This window comes from Chelonoidis abingdonii, chromosome 10 (assembly GCF_003597395.2).
Source record: "Chelonoidis abingdonii isolate Lonesome George chromosome 10, CheloAbing_2.0, whole genome shotgun sequence".
In the NCBI taxonomy this organism is placed as follows: domain Eukaryota; kingdom Metazoa; phylum Chordata; order Testudines; family Testudinidae; genus Chelonoidis; species Chelonoidis abingdonii.
This window is the reverse complement of record NC_133778.1, coordinates 36324300-36349485: the sequence shown is the minus strand read 5'-3', so window position 1 is coordinate 36349485 and position 25186 is coordinate 36324300. Positions and strand designations below refer to the sequence as shown.

The 25186-nt window shown below is 40.5% G+C and overlaps 1 protein-coding gene across 2 annotated transcripts in view; it reads right to left on the bottom strand.

Moving 5' to 3' along the window:
* PDE11A (phosphodiesterase 11A) overlaps positions 1 to 25186 on the bottom strand; it is a 227533-nt gene that overhangs the window by 31940 nt on the left and 170407 nt on the right. For both annotated transcript variants that reach the window (XM_075070082.1, XM_075070083.1), the window contains exons 11-15: positions 24390 to 24536; positions 24178 to 24285; positions 11561 to 11670; positions 8052 to 8142; positions 4436 to 4536 (exon numbers count right to left, since the gene is read on the bottom strand). In XM_075070082.1, coding sequence (XP_074926183.1) covers positions 4436 to 4536; positions 8052 to 8142; positions 11561 to 11670; positions 24178 to 24285; positions 24390 to 24536 — 557 coding nt within the window. The remainder of the gene's footprint in view (positions 1 to 4435; positions 4537 to 8051; positions 8143 to 11560; positions 11671 to 24177; positions 24286 to 24389; positions 24537 to 25186) is intronic.

Below are 25186 nucleotides of genomic sequence, written 5' to 3'. Positions count from 1 at the left end.
AACATGGTCTCCAGTAGGACCAGTTTTGTAACTTCTGTAAATAAAGCTATGCAAGTGACATTCAAGGGTGTCCGAAATAAACATAATGTTCAGTTATTTTGTAATCTACTTGAGGAGCTGAAGAGAAATACTTATTGATGTATTCATGCTCAGAGACAAAGCTGGCTTAATATATAATAAAGGTCTACAGTCCAGTGACTCAGGACATCATTTCAGTAAATCTCAGAAATTCTAAGGAAAAGTATAAGGGATGAAATGTTATTACTGCACCATTGGGTCGCCTGTATCTTTTTGGTATGTGTATGACACTACTATCGTGAGCCGTAAGTATGAGTTCTCATAGCTACAATTTTTTTTCAATTCTATTGGGTTGCCTATTGTGAGACTCATTGCCAGATCAAGTAATCAGAGCTAATTCTCACCTAATCTCATTGTTTATTATTTATACAGTGTCATGGGTATACATTGCACTAAACAGACAAAAACCATAATAATTCCCTCTCTGGAGAACCTCATGAAATATGTAATCTGTTGTTTGGGTACAGCCTTGTATTCTTGCTGTGTACCATTACAAGTGGATCCTTAAGACAACCTATCTAGATACTTACACTGCGTAGGAAGTCAGGATAGACTATCAGAGTGGTCCCTGCGCAGGGCGAGGGCTTAAATAGGAGTTTGCATTCAAAATCTCATCTACCAGTGATAATGCAGAAAACACCTTTGAAACCTTTCTAATTTATTTCACGTTTAGTGGCGACTTCAAGACACTTAAGTTTAAAAAAAAAAAAAAAAAAAGACAAAGACAAAAATGGGCTAGGATACCAGCGGGATGAAGAGAAACTGATGGCCTTTTTCCCCTTCTCTTTTCATAAATAAAAACTGAAAGTCATTTCTGGGGCTCTGAAATACATGCATTTCTATTTATTCCCAGCCATAGTGTACTTGAGAAAACTTTGGTAGCTGACTGTTGCCTGATAATAGCCGATTATTTCTTTGACAAAAAATACTGATTTTTTTTTTCACTGATTTTTTTTAATGCACAGAATTAACCGGATACATGTAAAACTACAATGTTAAACAAATGTCAATTGTTTACCTTAGCATGCACTAGTAGAAGGAATAGAACCTCTGGTTTCACTTAAAATCCTAAGTGGTAGGAGAGTTCTCCTGAGTAAGAACTATAGGACTTTGCCATAAGTGGGTAAATTTGAAACAATATAAGTGTCCACAATAAGCAATATTTTCATTGGCAGCTTGGTAACGTTTACTGTACTAGCAAGTATCACAATTCCAAAAATAAAGTGCTTTAAAAAAAAAAAAAAAAGGCAGTGTAGTAACTACAGGATGTTTTCAGCAGACTGGTTTCCATACATAACCCAGAATTCACAGGAGAGACAAGTACATAATAGCCTGGCAATGAGTTTATTAATAGTAATATTAATGATTGGTCTCAATCCATTGCATTATCTCATTCCTGTACAAGGGAGAATTGTCTGGCTCCTTTACAGCTGAGAGTCCAGTTAAAAAAAAAAAACCACATCGATCAGCTAGAGCTAAAAAAACTTGTCTAGAATAACTTTGGTGAGAGCAATTATGTGAGTTTATGCATGTGAGGGATGGCTGTTTTTCCCTCACCCATTACAGCAACTCTCCCTTCAACCAAGGAGGACTGTATCCAATCCTCTCTGGAACCCATCAGTGTTATTTCCAAATGTCACTGTTAGTCTGTAAAGAGCTTTCTAATTGTTGTCCAGAAAGGATTGCTCAAGAATAACTGTTTACATGAGGACTTTTAAAGAACAGGTATTGGCTAAAACTGCTTAAAGTATCTACTAAAACTTTGAGATAATTTATCATCAACATGTCTATGCATCTAACAAATGCCAGGTCTGATCTTTCACTTGGAGGTAATCTGTTTATTTGTTCAATAGTTAAAGTCCTATAAACATACAATATCTTGAGCAAGTCCTAAGGGTCTTCCTCCAGCTATACTTTTATTGCTTCGCAAACCAAATCCCTGAGTGCAAAGTAAACTTTATGAACAGCAGTACAGTGGAGATCCAAGAATACTGCAGTGCTGATATTCCCCACTCTCTCCCCGATAGGCCATTTAAGAGGCAGAAAGTGAGATATTATGTCACTGAAGCAAGAATGTGCTTGCCCAAAAGAATCAGTTTGCATAATTTGGCTTTTAAATGCATGTACAATCAGAAAGCTCATGTGGTAGTGGTTTTCAAACACACTTAGAGTAAATCGTACAATTAGCATAGAATAGTATGAGTAGTTCTATTAGCACAAATGGCACAATAGAAGCTGGATTTGTCTTAATATGTGAGAGTACTGAGGAAAAAAGAGGTCTTTTTTTATTTGCAGAAATTCAAGTCAAGGCCTTAGGTTTTTGAAAATGTTCGGACTTATTCAGCACATCAATGTCAACAATAAAACCCAGGAATGAGTATTCTTGAACCTCAGTTACTGCATGTTGTTTGACATCAGTATGTTTATATACAAAAGGAAACTTGATCTCACAGTCTGAGTCAGATTCACCCCTTCTGGTGTCAGGAGAGGGAAAGGGCTGCTGTGCTCAGGTGGAGATTTATACCCCCAGAGAAGAGCAGCAACTGCTTCCCCTCTCCTGGGAATTCTTGCTGAGAGAGAGCCTGATGCTCTTCCAGGGGCTCCCCAGGATTCTGCTGGTGGAGACTGCTCAGGAACCGTGAAAAAATTTAGCATCATCATCCCCTCCTCAGCCAACCTGCCTGCACCCCCTTACCAGTGACTGCCAACCATTTTTGGAGCACTAGCTATTTGTGCTAGGACATTGCGGGGCTGGGAGGTGGGCATACAGAGTGCTCATTATGGTCCCAAACATCACTGTCCTAAGTCACTGGCAATTTCCATTGTCATATTATCCATCAAAATCAGGAGCAGTCTGCCCAGACAACTTACTAGACTGGAAGGACCAGAAAGTGTGAGACAGTAGCTGTGAAGGCAGCTTTCACCTCATCAGGGCGCACTGTGTATGTCACATTTGTTAAAAGAACATCTTGAAGTAATTCTTGTCTTAAGCTATTTTAGCAAAAATGTTGTTTTGAGAGGCAGATGCCTCAATCTGTCTATGAAAAGTCTTTAGGTGATTAGGCTACCATAGGGGAGAAAAGAAAGCAGTGAACTCTGAGAGATGGCCAGGATTAGCAGCAGGTGAGCTCTTAATGCAGTATTAAAATAACACCATGAGCAGTCAGAGCAAGCTTTGTTTGCCCCATTCCAATTGGTGCCCAATGGAATGGCATATTTTTAATATAGATTAACAGACCCAGACGAGGAAAAGATTTTGCCTGAAGTTCTTTGGAAACTTGGTTTGGCATCAAGCCATCAGCACTCAGGAGCGAGGAAGGAAAAATCCATATCCGCCTCCATACAAACTCAAAAATCAATATGTAAATGCCACCTAGTGGAGTGCAAGTAGGGTGCTAATGGACAACAAGCTATTTTCTAATGCACTGAAATTCCTTAGGATGGAACAGTGTTGTGCCTGGGCAGGAGATAAGCTACAATAGCACACGCTATTGTACTTCTCCCAGTAAATTCCCCAAGTGCATGCCAGCAAGTGGGATTCTGACTGACACACTTTGGAGAAGGAAGTGTGATGCTCAGGAAATGTAAAACTGAGATGCCAACAACTGCACCTATGACTCCATGTGCCTGTTACACATTCGTTTACTCAGTTTGAATCTCCTGGATGTGTGGGGTTTTTTTTTTGTTTTTTTTAAAACTAATTACAGTGCCAGGAAAATGGAAGAACTCATGTTACTTTGACTACTTGGAGGTGTGATAGGAAAACTAAGAAGGAACATGAAGTAACTGCATTTGTAGGACACCTCCAGTCATGCTTGATTCAGTTAAACTTTGCAGGATGGATCCCCAGTTGATATAAATCATCACGTTTTGTCTTCAATGGAGCTACTCTGATTTACAGGGCCAGATGCTCAGCTGGTGTAACTAAATACAGCTTTTTTGCCCTTTTTTTTTTTTTTTGCACAAATAATAACACCATTGGGGATTTGCCCAGAAATTCAAAAAGGGCTAAAAATGTACAATCTCTTTGTAGTTTTGGCCCACAGAAACAATCCTGCACTCTTTGCACATGAAAGGTCTCCTTTGGGAATTCTGTGTAGTGGAAATACAAGATTGGGCTATGACTTTCTTCTGCAATTGCTTCAAGTTTGGCTTTTGCTGCATATCAAAATGAAACTCATTTGGGCATATGAGAAACTTTCATTAGCCTAAGATAAAATAAGTGAGAGACTAAATATCTCCAACCATAATTAACCACTAACTTCATATATTATGTACCCCCACTGGTACTTCATGGATCATCAGACAATGTTCTTTGGATTTTCATTTGTCAAATACAAACAATGCCAATACCTACTCAAAATACAGAGTGAGATCTGTTGCCAATATTGACTGCTTCAGAAGCTGCATAAGGTCACTGTACTCCTTGGAGGACAAGTTAGCAAAGATGTTGTGACCCTGTAATGAAAGAGAGAGAGAAGGTAAAGGACTAACAGTCATTCTAGATTTTTAAAAGATTTCTAACCCTGTAATCTGCCCCATTTTGCTACACAGAAGTTTTTTCCGAATCATGGTAAAACCATAAAGTTAATGCTACTGAGATTACATTAGGACAGGAAGTGCTGGTCACTGTATTCAAGAAGCTGGGCTGTGTTTCTTAACTGTGCTAATATTACAGCCTCTTGCAAAAAGATTTATTCTTTGGTCTGACTCTGCACAGACCCAGTTTATGGAGGAAAAACTATGGATACATCTCAATCTTTCCCTTTTAGCAAATGTTTTTGGAGCTGTGCTTTGTGGCTTTTCAGTTGTGCTGCCAACAGATTTATCTATGTTGCTGCTCAAAGGCATGCAAGCTGGTGTTAGAGCAGTCAAAGACACTCAATCAGTTTTTCATTCAAAATACAGGCTCTCCACTCACCCCGACTATTTTGCACTATCTCATGTACGTACCGGCTTTAGTAACTCAGACCGAGGAGAAGCTAAGTTTGTAGAGCCCTAGACCTTGTGGGCCCTGTAAGAAGGCATTTTTAAAGGACGGTGAAGGCTTATGATTCTGGAAAATGTTTTACAGCCAGAATGAAAGAGAATAAATTATTTAATCAGCAAAGAGTCCTGTGGCTCCTTATAGACGAACAGATGTTTTGGAGAATGAGCTTTCGCGGGTGAATACTCACTTCGTCGGATGCATGTATTTATTATTATTTAATGTTGCTGCTTTGGGAATGGAACATAATACTAACAGTTTATAGTTAGAGACATGTCAAATAAGGGAGAACACAGAGCCTATCATTTATCCAGAGAATACAAACTGAATGAAATTTGCAATTGAACTTTAATCTAATACTGGACTTTGTAAAGTCATATGATTACATTCACATATTTACATCACACTTTGGTATTGCTTCCTAACCCTTGATATAATGTTTTTGGTAACTGAATCTAATTTTGATAGTTGACTGCAGTATAATTTTCATCTACAATGTGCACTGCCATCTAGTGCTTAGGAAGAAGATTAGAACACTATAAAGAAAACAAGAGCTTTCCATAGATAAGGGGCATCTTTTCTTCCTCTAGTGATCTCAAGTTTGTAAAAGGTTTCCTTTCACCTATGTGTTGGGAAGGTGGGGGGGGGAATTCTAGACCACATTTAGTTATAGACTGCAACTTAGGTATGGGGTACAAAGAAAAGCTCAAACCTGGATGTGTTCAAAAAACAGCAGATAGTCACAGCATAGAATTACTTACAATTAGATCTGAAATATTATATAATAAACAGCTAACAAAGGGCTATACCACTATATTCAAGGCTTTATTGCTTGCTGAACTATTTCATAATGTATAAGGCAACATCAACACAGCACAAAACCCATGAGCACATGTGTCAAAGGTGCCTAGGCCAAATATAGGCACCTTTTTTTGTTCATGCTGATAGAAATCTAAAGAAATAATACAATATGCAATGACATTTCCCCCCTAGAAAACACAGATAGACTAGAATATTAAACACCAATATACAGGGTGTAATCTAATTTCAGCCCACTAAAGTGAGAGGTCCAGATACTTGGTGCAAATTTGCATAGCTCCATTGACCTCAATGGAGTTATATCTGCTTGCAAAAGCAGAGGATCTGGATTTGTCTCTATTCCCAGTTGGAGAGTGTTTGGTTCCATCTGTGCATTTTTTATCCAGACAAGTAACAACACACAGAATGTAGGGCTTAAAATCATAGCAGGGTGAACTAGATGGAGTTGCCAGATGATGTTTGGATGATGAAAGAGAAGGAGTAAATTGGGTAAGGGAAAACTTTGTCCAGCAAGGGAAGAAGTTTTTCTTAGATTTGTAGGGATTTTTTTGAGGCCAGCAGGGACCATTAAATCATTTCATCTGACTTCCTGTATAACACAAGCCCATAACTTTTGTTCCACTAAAACACATTTTCCAGATCTTGATCTGAAAATATCGAGAGATGGAGAATCCACCACTTCCCTCAGTAGTATGTTCCAATGATTAATCATCATCCTTGTAAAAAGAAAAATAAAATAAAAAATTGTGGCTTGTTTCTAATTTGATTTTTGTCTGGCTTCAGCTTCCAGCCATTGGTTCTTGTTATGCCTTTCTCCACTAGGTGAAAGAGCCCATTAGTACCTGGTATTTTTCCCTGTCAAGGCACTTATCAGGTCTCCCCCAAACTCATTTTTGATAAACTAAACAGATTGAACTCTTAGGCTTGTTCTATTCTAGTAACTTTATTTTGGTATAATGTTGCTCAGGGCTGGTCAGTTATGCTGACCTATCTCCCCATTTAGACAGTGCTATGTCGAAAGGAGGGCTTCCACTGTCAGCATAGCTACTGCCTCTCAGGGAGAAGCCCTCCCGTTGGCTGAAGTGCTACAGTGGCCCAGCTGCAGCATTTTACGTGTAGATAAGCCCTAAATCTCTCGGCATGTCTTTTTTGTTCCAGCCCTCAATTCATTTTTGTGGCTCTTCTCTGTACTCTCTCCATTTTTTTCAACATCATTTTAAAAATGTAGATATCAGAACTGTAACCAGTATTCTGGTATTGGTCTCACCAATGCCATGCATAGAGGTAAAAAAAACCTTCCCATTCCTATTCACTCCTCCCTTGTTTATACATCCTTGGGTTGGATTAGCCTTGTTGCTCCAGCATTGCTCTGGGAGCTCATGTTTGGCTATTATTAACCCCTAAATCATTTTCAGCATCACTGCTTTCCAAGATACTGTCCCCCATTTTGAAGCTATGGCTGGCATTTTTCTTTTGATGAAGATATTCTGTAAAAAGTCAAATGCCCAAATTTAATATCTATATGATTTATTTTTGTAATCAGTGTCTACCTATTTCCCCCACTTATTGTTACACAACTAGTTTGTCACACTGTGGTGTACAATTAAAAAGTAAGCTCTTCAGGGCAGGGACTATTCTTTCCCATACATGTGGAAGCTCCCAGCACGCATAGGGTGTTACTACAGTACATGTAATAAACCCAACAGCAGTTATTGAAAATACAAAACTAAGCACTCCAAGCATACTGTACATATTGTGGTTGCCCATAAAAGGAAGGAAGGTTTAATGCTTTAAATGTTTTATTTTTACAATAGAAGGTGAGTGTGACAAGGTAAACACATTAGCTGGGAAAGGATTAAGAGTTCCTTGGCTATCAAATGGCTGAGAAGGATATACATATGGAAGATGAATGATCCACGGGGGATACAAGGGAAGAGTGTGTCCTTTTCCCCTGGCTGAATGAGGCAGGGAGAGTCTCAGGGGGAAATAGTCAGCAGCTGTAGTTAAATTGTTTTTTATGTTGTGTTGTGTGAGAGCTTTGTGGTAGTCAATAAACGCTGCCTGGAGGAAAGGGCCATTAAAGGAGTTTGGGCATGGGGTGTGTTTCACTGGAGGTGAAACAGCCCACCACTCTACAGCAAAAGTAATAATCCAGCTAGTCTGGTACCTCACTTTGAAGAATCATGACAGCATGATTAAAATGATGGTGCTCCAAAGTTGCAGAAGTTCCATAAAGTTGAGCCAAAGCTGATCCACTCCTGAAACAAAACAAGGGACATTAGCAATGAGCAACTGGCCTCTTACCAGACACATTTTAAGTGATGTCTTCGCCCAAACACTCTCCAATATGGTGTACGGAAATGCAGAGATGGAAGTAGCTCAATGTACTAATCCAGGGATCGGCAACCTTTGGTGCACAGCCCATCAGGAAAATCCACTGGTGGGCCTGGACGGTTTGTTTACCTGCAGCATCCGCAGGTTCAGCCAATCGCAGCTCCAACTGGCCACGGCTTGCTGTTCCAGGTCAACGGGGGCTGCGGGAAGTGGCGTGGGCTGAGGGATGTGCCAAAGGTTGCCAATTCCTGTACTAACCTATGGCTAGACCCAATTAATATTATAGACCTGCAGGTTCTGGACCCTGTTAAGTCTGCTTTGACCAGCTAAGGATTCCTCCTGAGTAATATAGATATTTTGGGTGAGGTGCTTTTGAAAAGCTAAGTGATGGTGCTTTATCACTGTCTGTAATAACAAGAGTAAGACTAGTTTCATTCCAAATTAGGTGACATTTTGTATATGTTCCACATACTGCAGGCGTGTATTTTATTATATATACACACACATACAGACATGTAATATATGTAGTGGGGCAGGGATTGCCTTTTCCTCTACCTTTGTACCAAGCCAGTCCCTAGTACATATAACAACAATGGTATATAGCAGGCATTTGCAAAACTCTGCTGTAAAAGAGCCTCAAGAGTAGTTAAAATGCTGTCCCTGCAGTAGGCAACATCAGAGTGATTTTAAAAATACTAAGGAGAAAGAGGAAGCAAAAACAGACGTTGAAACCATAAAAATCTAACATTCTTAGAATATATTTCTAATCGTGGTAATTTTTTGTAAAAGCTAGTTGCTACATATTTTGCATACAGTTTCAAAGTTCTAAGCTGAAACTTTAAAGGAAGAAAAACTATAAAATGTAATTATGAAACTGAGAATTCTTGGAAGGTGGAGGGGAGTGGGATTGGACTGTCAGAGCAGATTTATGTTCACCAGTATTTCACTTCTGGGACCCAGCCTAAAACGACAAGGTGGGTTTTCTTTCCAAAGAAATGAGTATAAGAGATTATGCTAGAAACGAATAGCAGGCATCTCCTAAGAGCATATACTACAAAGCTGTACCATACTGATATTTAATTATCAGGGGCAGCTGTAATAGAGAGGGGGAAAAGTGAGAAACATCATCCCTAGAGAAAACAGTGGTGAGGTGTACTAACAGAGCAACTTCAGATAACTGTGATGTTGCTCTCATCATATACCTCTTGATCTTTCATCACACAAAACACTGGTACTCGGCACTAAGATAAAACAGGAGAATATGATGCTCAACTTTATAAGTAAGCTTGGAAGAATAAATCACAGCTGCTGTTATGAGAGGTACAATTTCTGTTTTCAGGGATATTTTATCTGTGTGTCATGTCTTCTCTTAAATGTCTTCAATAATTTCTTTATGGTATTAGAAAAAGACAGTATCTTCTTTGTACTCAGTTGTCAGTTGTACTGGAAGTGACAGCATTCAAGTGCTGAAATCCTCTATTTCAAACTTCCCAAGGGAAATATTACATTCCAATAAACATTCCAATAGAGAAACAGTTAGATTAATCAGAGTCTGAGTCTATAGGGATTTAAATCCTACACAAGTCTTATCTTTGTGAATTAGGAACATGAACATCAATCAGCAAAGTTTTCCCATTTGTCTTACACAGGTTTCCCTTTTTTCTGCTTCTCATCAAGACTCCAACAGCATAAAGCAGCTGGTGATACTTTGTAACCTTTGCACCAGCAGTCCTGTCTCTTGAGCGCTGCAATTGATTTTTCTTGCCTTGGCAAGTGACAAGCCAGACACTGTCATTGTTTCATTGAGAGTGAGCAGCAGCTGAGGAAACAGCAGCTTAAGGAAATGCTAACTGGGTGCATCAGAAACATCAACATGGGTGGAGTGTAATGACGCAGTTTGCCCTAAGAAACAAAACAGCCAATGTACACTACACACTGTGGCACACGTGCTCTTTTTTTGCACAAAAATGTGTCGAGGGGGAATAAATTAGCACAACAGCTCTCTGGCTTTCAAATAGCTGTGGAGTTGGCCGCCTCTTCCTTTGGTCCACAGGACTAGCAGCAGAGCAGAGCCACAAAACCATGCTGCGGCCCAAGGACCACAAAACCCATCTTTTTTGGATTCTGGTTATCTGCAGATGGTCACGTTTCCTTTATTGCAGAGAGCCAATGAAACAGTATAGGTCCTGGATTAGACAGCTCTCTGAAAACTCCATTGCAGAGCTCAGCTGAGATGTAGCAATGGGAGATTTCTTGCCCCATTCCAAACATGGATGGCAGGGGTGGGGGTGGGAAAGGAGAGAGATGCCCTTTGATCAAAGGAACCTCCTTATCACCACAGGTAAAAAGAAAGGGAGTAAACCCTCCCTCCCTCCCCCACTACACTAAACTGCCTCTACCAGCACTCGCGTGGAGGAGGGGACTGCTTATGGCAGTAGAGCATAACTGTGTAAGTAAGGGTTGCAGTATCAGGCCCAGGACCCCTAAACTAGATTTCCTTTTAGAATGAAATTCACTGGGATCTGTACAGCAAGTATAAGACTCCACTTTAACAGATAAGAATCGGAATAGAAAGTCTTAACACACAAGCTCAACAGCATATCCATCAACCAGCTGGCCTCACAGCAGTGCCTTCACACACCCTATGCACCATGCCAGAGGTCTCTACGCCAGCCTCATAGTCTTACTGGAGCTAGGCCAGGAGAGAAGCCACATACTTGTGTTTATATGGAATTAGTGGCCCTAGTACTCTGCACAGCTGGTGTGGCAGAGTTAGGCTGGAATAACTGCCACATCAGATTGCACAGATCCCCACACCACAGTTTTAGGTTGGTGGCAACCATTCCACATGCCAAAGATTGAAAACTTTGGCTTTATGCAGGTGGAGTGAATGTTATCCTTTTGAGGACACAAGGCTTCAGTTTTACCTGCTCTTATTTAAATGTATTAAATAACTGGAAAAGGTTTCACAATGATTCCAACATACCAGCCAAAGACAGATTGAGATATTTGCAATGCTTCTCATACTCAGTGTCGGCAGGTCTCTATTTTGCAGATACTCTGACTGGAGGGATCATCAGTGTTTTGCATCACATTTCTATATTAGGTGTCAGTTCACAAGGGGCAACCCAAATCAAGAGCATGACACAAAGGGCAAGTCAGCAATTACCAAAAAGAATAGGGAATTATAAAGATGGATAGTCCCTCATTACATGTAAGCACAGGAATATTTGGCCTTGGCCTAAGAGCCCTGAAATTAATGCTTCATTCTTTATCCCCTGTCACCTTTTGCTCTGATATGGAAGGGAAACAAATTAAAGTAATAAGAATTGGAAAACTTACTTGGCTTGGAAGGCATTATTGGTTCCCCTGTGGTCAAGGTCATGACATAAACATCCCACAATCAAAGCTAAAATTTCAATTTCAGTCAGAATCTCCTGAAATCCTGCCGTCTAAGAACAGAAAAAATAACTATCAGAAAGCAGGAAGGATAGATAATGTTAGTCCATTGAGTAACAGTCATCTTTGTTTTGAAACCATCATTCTTTAAATAAGGACAAGATAAATGCTTTATTGTCATATTACGTTCACTGCTCTATGCTAGATGGTTAGTGAAATAGATAATGTCCTTGTAGTGCTCTATTTCTATCTCTGTCACAGTCTTAATACTCTCTTCCCCAGTACCCAGAAGGTGCAGTGGGAAAAGAGCTGAAAATAAAAACAATCCTCATCAACAATAAGATGAGAAGTTGAATTTCCATACGTGAAAAACCATGAAAAAATCATTTCCGTTTTAAAATTACTGTCTACTTAACAGAGACTTCTTAGATCCTGAGGTGCTATATTTTTTATACATTGTTGGAGACAACTTACAAGCTAAATCAGAGGAGGCTTAAAAGAGAGAACCTAAATATCAGCTATGCAAATACTAAAGCAGTCAGAGACTGTTTTGTTCACTGCAACAAGGGGATTAGAAACAACGTTCCATGATTTTAGGTGGAAACACCTTGAATAGCATAATTCTACTAGAAATACCCTGCATGAGTTTGAGAGGAGATTTTTTTCTTAAATAACGCATTGGAATTCGTCAGCAATAAAACTGATATGGTAGATATGAGAACTACAGAATGTACTTTAGGCCAGATCATAGCCACCTTAGCTCACATGTGCTGTTGTATTTTATATTTTTTTAACTTCAAATCCAACCCAAGGCAGAAATTGGAACTCTCAGTGTCTGGGACAATACTTAGATTCATGAGTTATAATGCACCATTGGCACCAGTTAGGTCCTGTCCCAAATATGCTGGTGTGAAGAGAAGAGGTGATGATGCAGGAAACCCCGTCTGACACTAGAATTCCCCTGCAGGGAGGTAGCCATGCTGTAGTTTGTCTGCCTGAGCAGCCTGAGAACAGGGGAGGAGGTATTAGCATTGCTGATCGTGCTGAATTTCCCAGAAGGGGTTTGCCTGGGTTGTTGAGTGTGCCCTTGGCAGACCACTGTGCTTTGAAGAGCTATGCTAGAAGGACTGCACGATATTCTTTTCCTAAAGATACAGCAGGACTCTCTAATGAATTTTCTCCCACACAGCACTCTTGGAGATATTATGCAGGCTTCTGCCCTGTGCAGGCATAACGGCCTCAGACACCTCAAATCACACACACTGCATTCTGTACTATTCCATTCTCTTGGAGCCTGTGTCCCTAAGAGGAATAATTTGGTCCGCAGATTTTGAAAAAGCATATGGTAATGTTGATACCAAAAAATGATAGGCTAAGGTAGGAAGTCATTATATGGGGCCTGACTTTCAGTAGTGCTGAGCACCAACAAATTTAACTGAAGCCCATGGGAGTTGCAGATGCTCAGCACTTCTGCACAATCAGCTCCACAGAATGCAAAATAAGTTTGATGGATAGCGGAGTATCTCCGAGAAGGGAAATAAGCAATTATCACTGTGAATTTCTCCAGCTCAAAAGAGGTTAGCACTGGAGAAGACCAGATATTGATTTCAGCAGTTGACCTTTGTTGGGAAGATGCATTATGCAAATAATTTTATTGAGAATATGGTATGTAAAATAGAAAAGTTTGCTAATAAGGCCAAAAGCAGAGTTGTGTCCACTAAGGAATCAGTAGGTTGGGAAAAAAACAAAAAATAGCATGTGACTGAAATGACCAATCACACAACACAAATAGCAAATTGTGACTAGGTCAGTGGCAGCTAGTAATGAGGGGAGCAGCAAGTCAGCATGGCAGGGTTTCCTCTCAAACCAGTGAAATAACAAAAACTCACATACTGACCATGGAGGGGAAAACTAATGGTGGCTGATGAACATCTGCAAGAAGTGTGAGGAGTCAGAGTGTCAGAGCCATAAAGGAAAGATGCATATGAACTGGGATCAACTGGAAAGAGAAGAGGCAGGGAAGGTATAGCTCATCCCATCATAAAAGAGAATGCATGAGTGACAAAATGTGTTTGAGTGGGTTTTGCTGCTGCTAAGTGAGGAGAGGTGCAAAACCAACTGGAAGTGCAGTAAGAGATAGTGTAGAGGGAAAAGGTGGCTATGTAATAGCATCTGCTTCACAGTTACAATAAGGGAAGTCAACCCATGTCTCTGAGAGGATTCAAAGGAGCCCAAGAAGTTCAGTTTCCCCCCACACAATATTTCAGTGCCATTTGGGTCTCTAATGCCCCTAAACACCTTCATCCATGTGCCGAATTAATGTTGATAAATGCAAACTAAAGCACACTGGAAAGCATAATCCCAGCTATACCTATAAAATGATGGGGTGTAAATCAGCTGTTACCACTCAAGAAAGAGATCTTGGAGTTATGGATAGTTCTCTGAAAACATCCACTCAATGTGCAGCGGCAGTCAAAAAAGTGAATAAAATGCTGGGAATAATTAAGAAAGGGATAGATAATAGGACAGAAAATACCATGTTGCCTCTATATAAATCCATGGTATGCCTACATCTTGAATACTGTGTGCAGATGTGGTTGCCTCATCTCAAAAAAGACGTATTGGAATTAGAAAAGGTTCTGAAAAGGACAATAAAAATTATTAGGGATATGGAATGTATGAGGAGAGATTGATAAGACTGGGACTTATCAGCTTGGAAAAGAGACGGCTAAGGGGAGATATGACTGAGGTCTATAAAATCATGACTGGTGTAGAGAACGTAGATAAGGAAGTGCTGTTGTTTACTCCTTCTCATAACACAAGAACTAGGAGTCACCATATGAAATTAGTAGGCATCAGGTTTAAAACAAACAAAAGGAAGTATTTCTTCACACACTACACAGTCAACCTGTGGAACTCCTTGCCAGAGGATGTTGTGAAGGCCAAGACTATCACAGGGTTCAAAAAAACTAGATAAATTAATGAAGGATAGGTCCATCAATGGCTATTAGCCAGGATGGACAGGGTTGGTGTCCCTAGCCTCTGTTTACCACAAGCTGGGAATGAGTGACAGGGAATGGATCACTTGATGATTACCTGTTCTGTTCATTCCCTTTCGGGCACCTGGCACTGGCCACTGTCAGCAGACAGGATACTGGGCTAGATGGATCTTTGGTCTGACCCAGTAGGGCCATTCTTATGTATATCTATCTTTAGACACTAGCACATTACAGTAAGACCTGTTGAGAACTTTACTTTGCAGAGTATTGACTCTACAGACCATAAATCCTACTTTAGTAAATCTTAAATCATGTATCACTGATATGATAAGCCATCAGCTTTCTTGGCCTGCTGTGCCAATGTCACATGAAGAGCCTTATCCTTCAGGATACTAAGTGCTTTCAACTCCCATTCATGTCAGATGCCCAGTACCTTCCAGTGGGTGCTCTGCACCCTACAGGATTGGACTCTGTCTACATTTCAAAAAGGCTGGTCTAAATGCCAAAGAAGATTCTACAAATGAAGCATCCATAGATGGAATAACTTGACTGTTATTAAATGGTGGCTCTTGAATTGTAGATAAATTGCCTTTAAAATGTCATTTCAATAACATAGTTACAAGAGCAGAGGAAGCATCTGAAAAATACTGTCTTTATTTTTTTAAGATTATTCTCCTACAACAAAGAATAACAACAACAAAAAAAAGTATCAGTAAAATAGCTAGTGACCTGGCAATATGATGTGCCAAGTTACAGTCCAAAGAAACTGCCCATGGTTGAGTAATAAACCACTGAAAATTGGAGTTTTATAATGGAATTCTGATGCCGTAATAAATGGTCCTCAGCTTAACACAGGGTTTGATTGAATTCAAGGATTCAGCCTGCATCATAAATGCAGGACTACAGATTAAGCAATTTACTAACAGTAGCAATAGCTCAAAAATAAATTCAACTTTTTATTTAATCAAAAATCTTGTCATGGAATACATAAATAGGATATTTCACTTAATAAAAACATTTAATTTAAAAACAGTATTATGGTAGTAGGATGTCTGCTTTGCACATAATGTAGGAAGACAGAGAGTGGCTGTGTCCCCCACTTTTTAAATTTACGTGTAGAGAGGAAAAATACATAGCTGTGGATGATGGTGTAATAGAATTTATTTTCACCAGAACAGGAATGACCCATAACTCATGCGTGGCAGAGCTTAAAATGAATTATGGAGGTCATTCTTTCATGTGAGGAAATGAATCGCATTACACCTTGCCCCACTTTTATGTGTTTTGTTATTAGCAGACTGGATGCGATTTTAATTATCTGTTGCTTTACTTTTCTTTCATTTTACTTTTTCAAATAAATATTGATGAAGGGTGTGTCAGATGAAGGTTACTAAGTTAGGGCCTGATCCTATGAACTGTTCTCAAGCCACGTTCATAAGTATCTCACTGATATCAGTGGGAGTATTCGTGAGTTAAAAATATAACAGTGTGGTATGATAGGTATGCACCCTGCACTGGCTAACTGGAGATAGCAAGCTAAGGCATCTGGTTGCACCTGGGCCTGGTCAGATTAAGATGAAGCTAAGATGGGGAAGGAGCTGGATGGTGAGCATAAGTGTGGCAGTGCTTCCCGCAGCTACCAGTGGCGGGGAACGGCGAACCGCGGCCACTGAGAGCTGTGGGTGGCCATGCTTGCAGACAGTCAATGTAAACACAGTTTTGCAGCCTGCCAGTGGATTACCCTGAGGGGGTGTGTGCGGCAGGTTGCCCACCACTGGCATAAAGGGAGGAAGCTAAGGTCAGAGAGAGGCTGCAGGGAGAGAGGGGCCCAGAACTCTGCACTACCTCTCTAGTTGCTAGAGAGTGAAGAAAGGGCATGAAGAAGTAGGTGTGCAGTAAGCTCTGGAAGAAACTGTGAAAAAGGGCCTGAAGGAAGACTAAGGTAGAAAGAAGTCCCAGGAGGCAGTGAGGCGTCTAAGGGCTGGTCTTCACTATGGGGAGATCGATGCTGCTGCAATGCAGCAGGTGTCGGTTTAGCGGGTTTAGTGAAAACCTGCTAAATCGATGGTCTCCGGTTGACCCCAGTACTCCAGCTCCCCGAGAAGAGTAAGGGAAGTATATGGGAGATGTTCTCCCGTCGACACAGCACAATGAAGACACTGTGGTAAGTCAACCTAAGCTGCGTTGACTCCATCTACGTTATTCACGTAGCTGGAGTAGCGTAACTTAGGTTGACTTACCCTGGTAACATAGACAAGGCTTCAGGGAGCAGATTGTAGCTGTGTGCTACAGGGTCCCTGGACTGAAATTCAGAGGAGAGGGAGGGTCTGGGTTCCTTTACTGGCCGCTGCGGAAGGAAGTGAGGAAACACCCTGACACAAGAAAGACTGCTGAATTTGTAGCCAGAGCTCTAGGGGAAAAACTCTGAGAGGTATGCTCCACACAAGAGCGGGAGGACAGCCTTACAGAGCCTGGGAAGGGATAAAAAATTATGTATGTTTTTTGAGTTTAGCTTATTGGACTCTTTAGTCCCTCCTTCCAGAGTAAACAAATGTGACTTGGTCGGAGGGCTGAGTCATGAGAAGAGGCAGACCACAGTGGGACTGTAGGCAGTGGGGCAGTAGGGAAGAAGAGCCTGCTATGTCAGGCCCGGCCACAAGGAGGTGTTCTAGCTATGAGTCCACTCCTCCACATGTGAGTTGCAGGACTGGCCCTATAGTTTTCCTAGGATTCAGCCAGGAAGGAAGCAAAAATATATGTCATTAAACATATAGAAGAAGTGAAATTATTGGTTTTAATTTTTCTTTTTTAAAACTGTATTTGAAAGCTACCTTCTCTCCAGTGTTGAAAGTAATTTGGATGCAATATACAGTAATTATTTAAGAAAAACTGCCACTGAAATCTATCACACTTTTGCATTTGTAAAGGTGGCTGAATCTTTCCCTTATTTAGTAGCCAGAATTTTAACCCTTCTTTTTTTGGTAAGTTTTTTAACGGAAATTATAACGTGCACAACATTGAGACAAAGCTTTATTTAAGATGGTCTTTATGACATTGATGTCTGACTGATGGCATATTAATTGTATTGTTATGACAAGCCTGTTAACAAACATTTACAGTCAGTACAATGGTGTGTTAACCAAGATGAAAATTTAAACCAGAAGCTAACAAACTGCAGCATGCTCTCATTTTTATACTTTAATGTTCCATTCTGTATTCTTTGCCTATTTAAAACTCCTATTAATTTCAAGTGGTTCAATCCATTTGAGGCTGGAGTGGGTTTATGTCCCATATAGTTAGGACTCAATCCTATTTCTATTTAAATCAGCTTGAATTTTGCCATTAACCTCAGCAGGATTGGGTACTTAGAGACCACGATATTGCAGTAAACCTTACCTGAGAACTCTCTAAAATAGATATTATAGACCATAAGATCTATTCAGTTCATTCTTAGCATTATCACATTATATCAGTGATGCAGAAAAACCATAGCTCTCTTGATTAATTTTTGCCAATAGCACTGATTTCCGTGGTAGTTTTGGAGGGGTTAGAGATGGGAGTACAATGATTGTAGTACAGGAACCTTTAGGGTATGACTGCACTACAATTAGCGGCCCTTTGGCTGGCCTGTGCCAGTTGACTGTGGCTCACGGAGCTTGGGCTAAGTGACTGTTTAACTGCAGTGTAGATGTTCAGGTTCAGGCCTGAGCTCTGGGATCCTGCTACCCCACTGGGTCCTGGAGTCTGGACTCTAGCCTGAGCCTGAACATCTACACCACAATTAAACAGCACCTTAGGCCCAGCTCTGCAAGTAGGCTGACATGGGCCAGCCCTGGGTTTTTAATTGTCATTTAGACATACCCTTAAAGAACCTTTTGCCATAGAAATCTAGAAGTAAGAATTTACCAGGAAGCACCTTTGGACATTTAACATGTGATTTTTATGTATTTTATTCAAATACCAGTTCATAATTAGGAACACCTTCAGACTAAAGGTAGGACCTCTATAAACAATTAAGGCTTGGATTTTCAAAGGAACCTACGAGTTAGGTGCCCAAATCCCACTGAAATATGATGTGCACAATCTGCAGTCTGTGAAACCCTCCTTATTGTCCCCACTTTGAATTAATAATAAACTGTTCAGCCTGTCTCTGAAATTCAGATTGCCGGCATCACAAATATGGATTTTAAATCTGCATCACATCTTCATTTAAAGAAACATAGAGCAGTGTCCAGGGTTGTAAATGTGTGTGCTGTGGTATTTTGTCATTAGTGTTGAACAGCATTTCTCTTGTTCAGCACCACTGGAAGCACCATCATAAGCTGTGTGTGTGTGTGTGTGTGTGCATGCACATGTGGTTTTTCACTCTGCTACCAGTGAGTTTTGTAAAATTCTAATATTCCAGAAGCCGCTATGTAAGCTTTCAGGTAGAGGGGAAATAATACAATTTCTTCTGGTCAGCTCAGATATAATTATATGAAGGTTTATATAATAAGGCTGTGATGGACAGCAGGCAACATAATTATCTAAAAATTACCACAGCTAAAGAGCAAGTTAATGAGACAACCATTCAATGCAGGAATACTGATTTCAAGAGGAAAACTACCCTTAGTTTTGAGAAGCAGGATAACAGAGACTAATCATAATTGACATACCACTAAAGTATTGTTTGACCTCTGTCCCTTTGAATCTGACCTTATTTTTGAAAATATAAATATCTTTAAAAGTCAAGCAAGCCTTCAAGGTCATTTCAAAGTCACTATCTTCAAAGTCTGACATAATCTTCCTTTTGACCCTCTTTTATAATATAGAAAATTAGCTAAATTGATTTGGGCCTGATAGGTACTGATATTACTTTTTCTTTAATGTAGTTAAACATTTATGCATCAATCAACAATGTTTCTGGCATATTGGCACAGACAACCCTTAATGTTTTTTGGAAGACAACATACTCTCCTATACATCTGCTTGTATAGTACCTCAGCATATAATCATGAATTTATCCTCTCACAACCCTTGAGAGGTAGGGAATTATTTTTCCTATTTTAGAAACAGGGAAACAGAGGCACTGAGAAATTAAGTGACTTGCCTATGGTTACACAGAGAACCTTTGCCAGAACCACAAACTGATCCCAGTCTGGTACCTTATGTACAAGACTAACCTTCCTCTCTGGCCAAATTGAGGCACCCAATCCTGTTCTCAGTGAAATCAACATCGAAGTTGGTGCAAACTCACTGTAAACACAATCCCATTGCACCACTTGTTTAGCAGTTTGCTTACAATCACTTGGACAGTTATTCTTGGATTATTCAGATTGACTATGACGAGAATGGTTTGAAAAATTTAGATGGGTTGGGCTGATATAGTTATCTTACACAATGTATGAGAGGATTCTGAAGTTAGGTTCTGAGAGCTACTCTCAAAGCAAATGAAGATTTAGGCCTAATAGACCTGATGTCAAATCTTTGAAGAAAGCAAGATCTATATTCCTCACCCCCACTCCTCATGCCCATTTAGTCATCTCTAGATGAAAAGAAGCTACCTGGTAGGACGGAATATTTTTGCCCACACAAAAAAGTATATTGGAAACTTGGCATTAGAGCACCACCCAGAGGACAGTTTATATTATAAATGACATTTGTGGCACTTGCTGAGGAAAAGGTGCACACAAACTGGTAGCATCTGATAGAAATACACAGAATTTAATTCAGTCCAATTTCAAATGATTAAGCAGTTAGCCTGGCTTTGGTTTTACTTCTCAGGCATGTATCAGTGGCTTGTCTGGCATCTTGTTGTCCTTTCTTACCTTTATAACATTTGAAAAATTACTACTTGCCTGTATATTATCAACTTGGTTGTGAAGTTTAGCATAAGGTTAATACACTGTGTCCAACGCCACAACATTTCAGATACAGAAAAGTGTCCTTGTAGATTTGCCCGTAGAAACCATTTAAATTCTATTTATCTGAACAACTTCTCTCCAGCTATAAGAATACTAAGAGCAACTGCCATTCTCTTTTCTCTTTAGGCCTTTCTCCCCACTAATTCTGGCTGTATCAGTGACTCTTTATTTTTCTGCCTCACTTTGCACATCTGTGTAACAGGGATATTAATACTTACTTATCTTAAAGGAGTGTTGTGGGGATGCATTAGATCATATTTGTGCAGCACGTGTATGAACATGTAAAGTGCTAAGGACCTGATCCAATGTTCATTGAAATCAATGGCAAGACTTCAGTGGGCACTGGATCAGGCCCAATCTGATCCATTTACAGGACAGATTATGCAGCCTCCTCTGACAATATTGCCAGTAGCAACATCATTGACGCAAATGTTTTATAGACTGGCAGGTGGTAGGAGTCTTGAAAAGCAGTAATACTCACATGTCATCCCTCTCCCTTTAGAAAACAAGTACACAATCTTTGAGATGCACCTGGTTTCCAGCAAAGCCCTTGTTTGCTAATTTCCACAAATAAGCCCAGGATTCTCCAAAATGGAGATGTGTTAATTCTTGGATTGGCAGATTTCTGTCTGGTGCCTGACTAATCTACTTTTACAAACCATGTATTTCATGTCAGATTTCACCTCTTAGAATTCTGCCATTCCAGTACGTGACATGTTCCATCCAGTTCTTTTACTTATTCTTCTGCAAATATTTGGATGGAGGGAGCCTGTCAACTCCCAACTGATTTATAGAAGTTCCTCCTACAGTGTCTTGAGGAGATGTAAGCATGTTAACATTGTACAACAGAGATCTCATTAACACAAAAGTGAATAAATCAGCATATGGCATAGCCATACAAAGAAACATATGGTAGCCCACCATCAATTTATGGTAGCTCACATTTGCCATAAAAAAAATTTCAAGTAGAAAAGATATAGATGAAACTTCTATGCATGGCCCTTGATTCAAAGGGATGGATGCTGTTGTGGCTGAGCCATAGGGCAGTGATTCAGAACTCTTGGGTTCTCTTTCTGCCCACGTCAGTCACAGGCTTCCTGTTATGACCTTGGGAAAGTAAACAGGCCAGTATTTTCAACAGTGGCCTGGGCTTTTACGTGCACCAATTTGCAAGTATCCAACCAAGACACTTTGGGTTTGATTTTTTCCATGATTAATCTGAATCCAGTTGGATAAAGCAAGTCGCTTTGGCACCCCAGTTATTGTATTATCTGCTCAATAATATTTTAGTATTGCTTCCTAAATGATGGCTTTGTTAAAAAACAAATTTAAAAAGAGCAGAACTAGGGGAAAAAAAAGTCCACAAGTTTGTGGGGAGAAAGCTTAAAAAAATTCAGTTTCTTTACATTTTTGATAAGAAAAGAAGCAGTAAAATTGTCATTCACTGTGGAAAAATCAGTTTTGCCCAGAAGATAGACATTTATCACTTTTTCTGCAGAGCTGTGTTTGTTGCCACAAACAACAACAACTTTGCCCCAGAACAGGTTTGTAAATGTGAAGATATACAATTTCAAATGCAAATATTCATGGGGTGAACACAGGTTGTTTTGCCAAGATATATGTAGCATCTCACATGCTTCTTGTTTTGGATAGATGTATGCTAGAGATAGGCAAACCCTTGGAAAATGATAAATGAAACTAGTTATGAGGGCAACTCTCTAGCTTTGAGTATAGCTTATAATGTGAGTCGTGCCATGTGCCTAAGGCAAATCTTTAAAGCTATTCACCCTTTATACCCCAAGGCACTTAAAGGGTTAAAAGGTTTAAACATGAACAACTTTTCATAGTCGTCTTTCACACTACATATGAGGAAATGTTTGCACAAACACTATACTGCAGGACCTTCTCTTAAGGCTCAAGATAAACCAATGAGGCTGTGTTTGGATCCAGATTAGATTTACACTCGAGTTTGAGGCTGAATCAGGGTTCATGTTCAGTTTTGGGAGTTAAATCCTGCAACCTGTTAAATTTTAGATTCAAACAGTGCAAATCTCATGGTGGATCAGTTTCTACTGCCTTGAACAGTAGGGATCTTGCATCTGCTCTCAACACTTTCCACTATCAAGGGCTGAAATCTCTCAACCAGCTGTTCTTACCAAGGTTTCAGATGAATCTCAACCAGAAAGTAAGCCCCTTCCAGTTTTGGTTCTAACCACAAATCTTAAGAGCAAGTTTGGATCCAGGAATTCAAACTATATTCTCCTGAAATGAAGGGATTTGCGATTTTGACTTTAGGCCATCTGTACTTTAAAAGGAGAGCAATACAGAAAAATAACTAGAGCTATAATCCTTCTCTTTAGAGCTCTGCGTGGCTATACAAATGTGTATCTGTATCCGATCTATGATTTGCAGGTAATTTTTGTGGACAATCACAGATATCTGTGGATTTGCAGGGCTCTATTCTGGGGGCTGGGCTGAGGTTTCGAGGCATCTCCCCCTGCTGGAGCCCAGTCAATGAGAGCCACTTGAGCAGCTGTGGGGAGCCGGCGCGGAGTTGCGGACCCTCCACCTGCCATTGGCTAGGTGGGGAGCTCTCAGGCCCCCCCCCACACACACCGCAGCAGGTGGAGAGTCCACTGCGGCTCCCCACAGCTCCCCAGCTGGGTTCCATGCTGGTCTGGGTGGTGGTGGTGGGGAGACCTGTGGAGCTGCCTGGGGGTTGCTCGGGACCCCACCCAGGGCAGGTGGAGGGTCCGCCGCAGCTCCCCAAGCTGCCCGCCCTTACCTGGCTGGCTCTTACCATGGCCAGGCTGTGGCTTTGAGCCGCCCCCATTCCCTGCTGGAGCCAGGTCAGGGAGAGCTGCACTGGCAGCTGTGGGAAGCCATGACGGACCCTCTACCTGCCCTGGGAGGGGAGCCTGAGCAACATCCCACCCAATGTCCCAGCACCTCCCCTCTCCCCCAGGCAGGTGGAGGGGCCCGGGCTCCCCGCAGCTGCCAGCACAGCTCTCCCCAACCCAGCTCCGGCGGTGAGGCATTTGGTGGTTGGGGGAGGAACACAGATTATGGGCATCATTGGGAGTACTTTATATGCAGAGAGAATGTTAGACCCTTTGATGGATATCTTTGATGAATACCAGAAAACAATATGCAGAGGCTGCAGAATTTATTTGGATCCTCTCTAAGGAAACCCATTTTTAAATAGTGTATAAGGCAATATCTCGTATATCTATTTAGCTGAAGCTAGGGAAGTAGCTGATAAGTATCATCACATCAAATAACTCTACTGATAGGATTCTACACTCTCAGGTTTTTATGACCTCCATTTTCACATGCAGAAATAAATGCAAAATCAAAGATTTCAAAAAAGGAAGACATGGTAAGATCAAAATCTCTAGTAAGCTCCCAACTCCAAGATTTTGTCATCTGTTAATTATTAGTCATTTTAATGTGCCTGTGATATCACTGTTGCTAATACTCTATAAAATGTTGCCAAAATTGTGCTCCCACAATTAGGATACTCTGATTTCATATATATTGCTATAAAATAAATAAATATTATAACGAAAAAACAAATGTTGGAAAAGATGTTTAGACGCTTAAGACAATGTGATGATAAAAACTCTTATGAGGCCTGTCCCTTTCGTGGAATACTTACAGTTAACATTGCAAACATTAGTTGGCACACATTGAAAGCATGCCTCCAGTTGTGATACAGAACCATTCGATAATTCTTCCTAACTGTCAAAAGCCACCTACACAATGTCTGAAATGAAAAGTACAAATTGTATCAGGGCCACTAAATGTGTACAAATGGGCATAGCACTGCCAAGACAAAGTGGCAGATATCTTTATAGAGCAGATGGTTACCTCATAGTCAATTTTAAATTTCTGAACCATTCCAAGCTCCATGAACATCCGGAGAGCTGCAGTAATCATGGCATCCACGTCGAGTGAAAAGTCATCAAAATGGATATTGTCAATGCCAAGCTCTGACACCAGTGGTATGTTCGCTCCCTAGAAATGATAAAGAGAAAGGGAAACTCTTTGTTCAAAATTCAGGGTTTTTTCCTTTGTCTGATTCTTAGAACAAATTTATTATGTCAACCCTGACCTGCAAATACACTCTATTAGATCTAAAATTCAACTTGAACTTTTGTTGCCCTAAGCAAATAAGGGGAAAAAAATCTAATCTGAGTAGGAAACATGCTTACCATCAATACTGGAGCCCATATGTAGAATATAGACTATAATAGCTATCCTCTTTACAGTTATCAGAGGGGTAGCCGTGTTAGTCTGGATCTGTAAAAGCAGCAAAGGATCCTGTGGCACTGTCATAAGTAGATAGGTAAGGTAAGGGTTAAACCTCTCAACCACCCTGGAACGTCTGCAGTGGCAACAAATCCAGGAGCTGTGCACCAACTTCGCACCATTGTTCTCAGCCACTCCAGGACTGACTGAACGGGCATACCACTCCATTGACACAGGTAATGCTCACCCAATTAGAACACCACCCTACCGGGTGTCCCCTCACGCACAAGCTGCTATAGAGCGGGAGATCCAGAACATGCTACAGATGGGTATAATCCGCTCATCTACCAGTGCATGGGCATCTCCAGTGGTTCTGGTACCCAAACCAGATGGGGAAATACGCTTTTGCATGGACT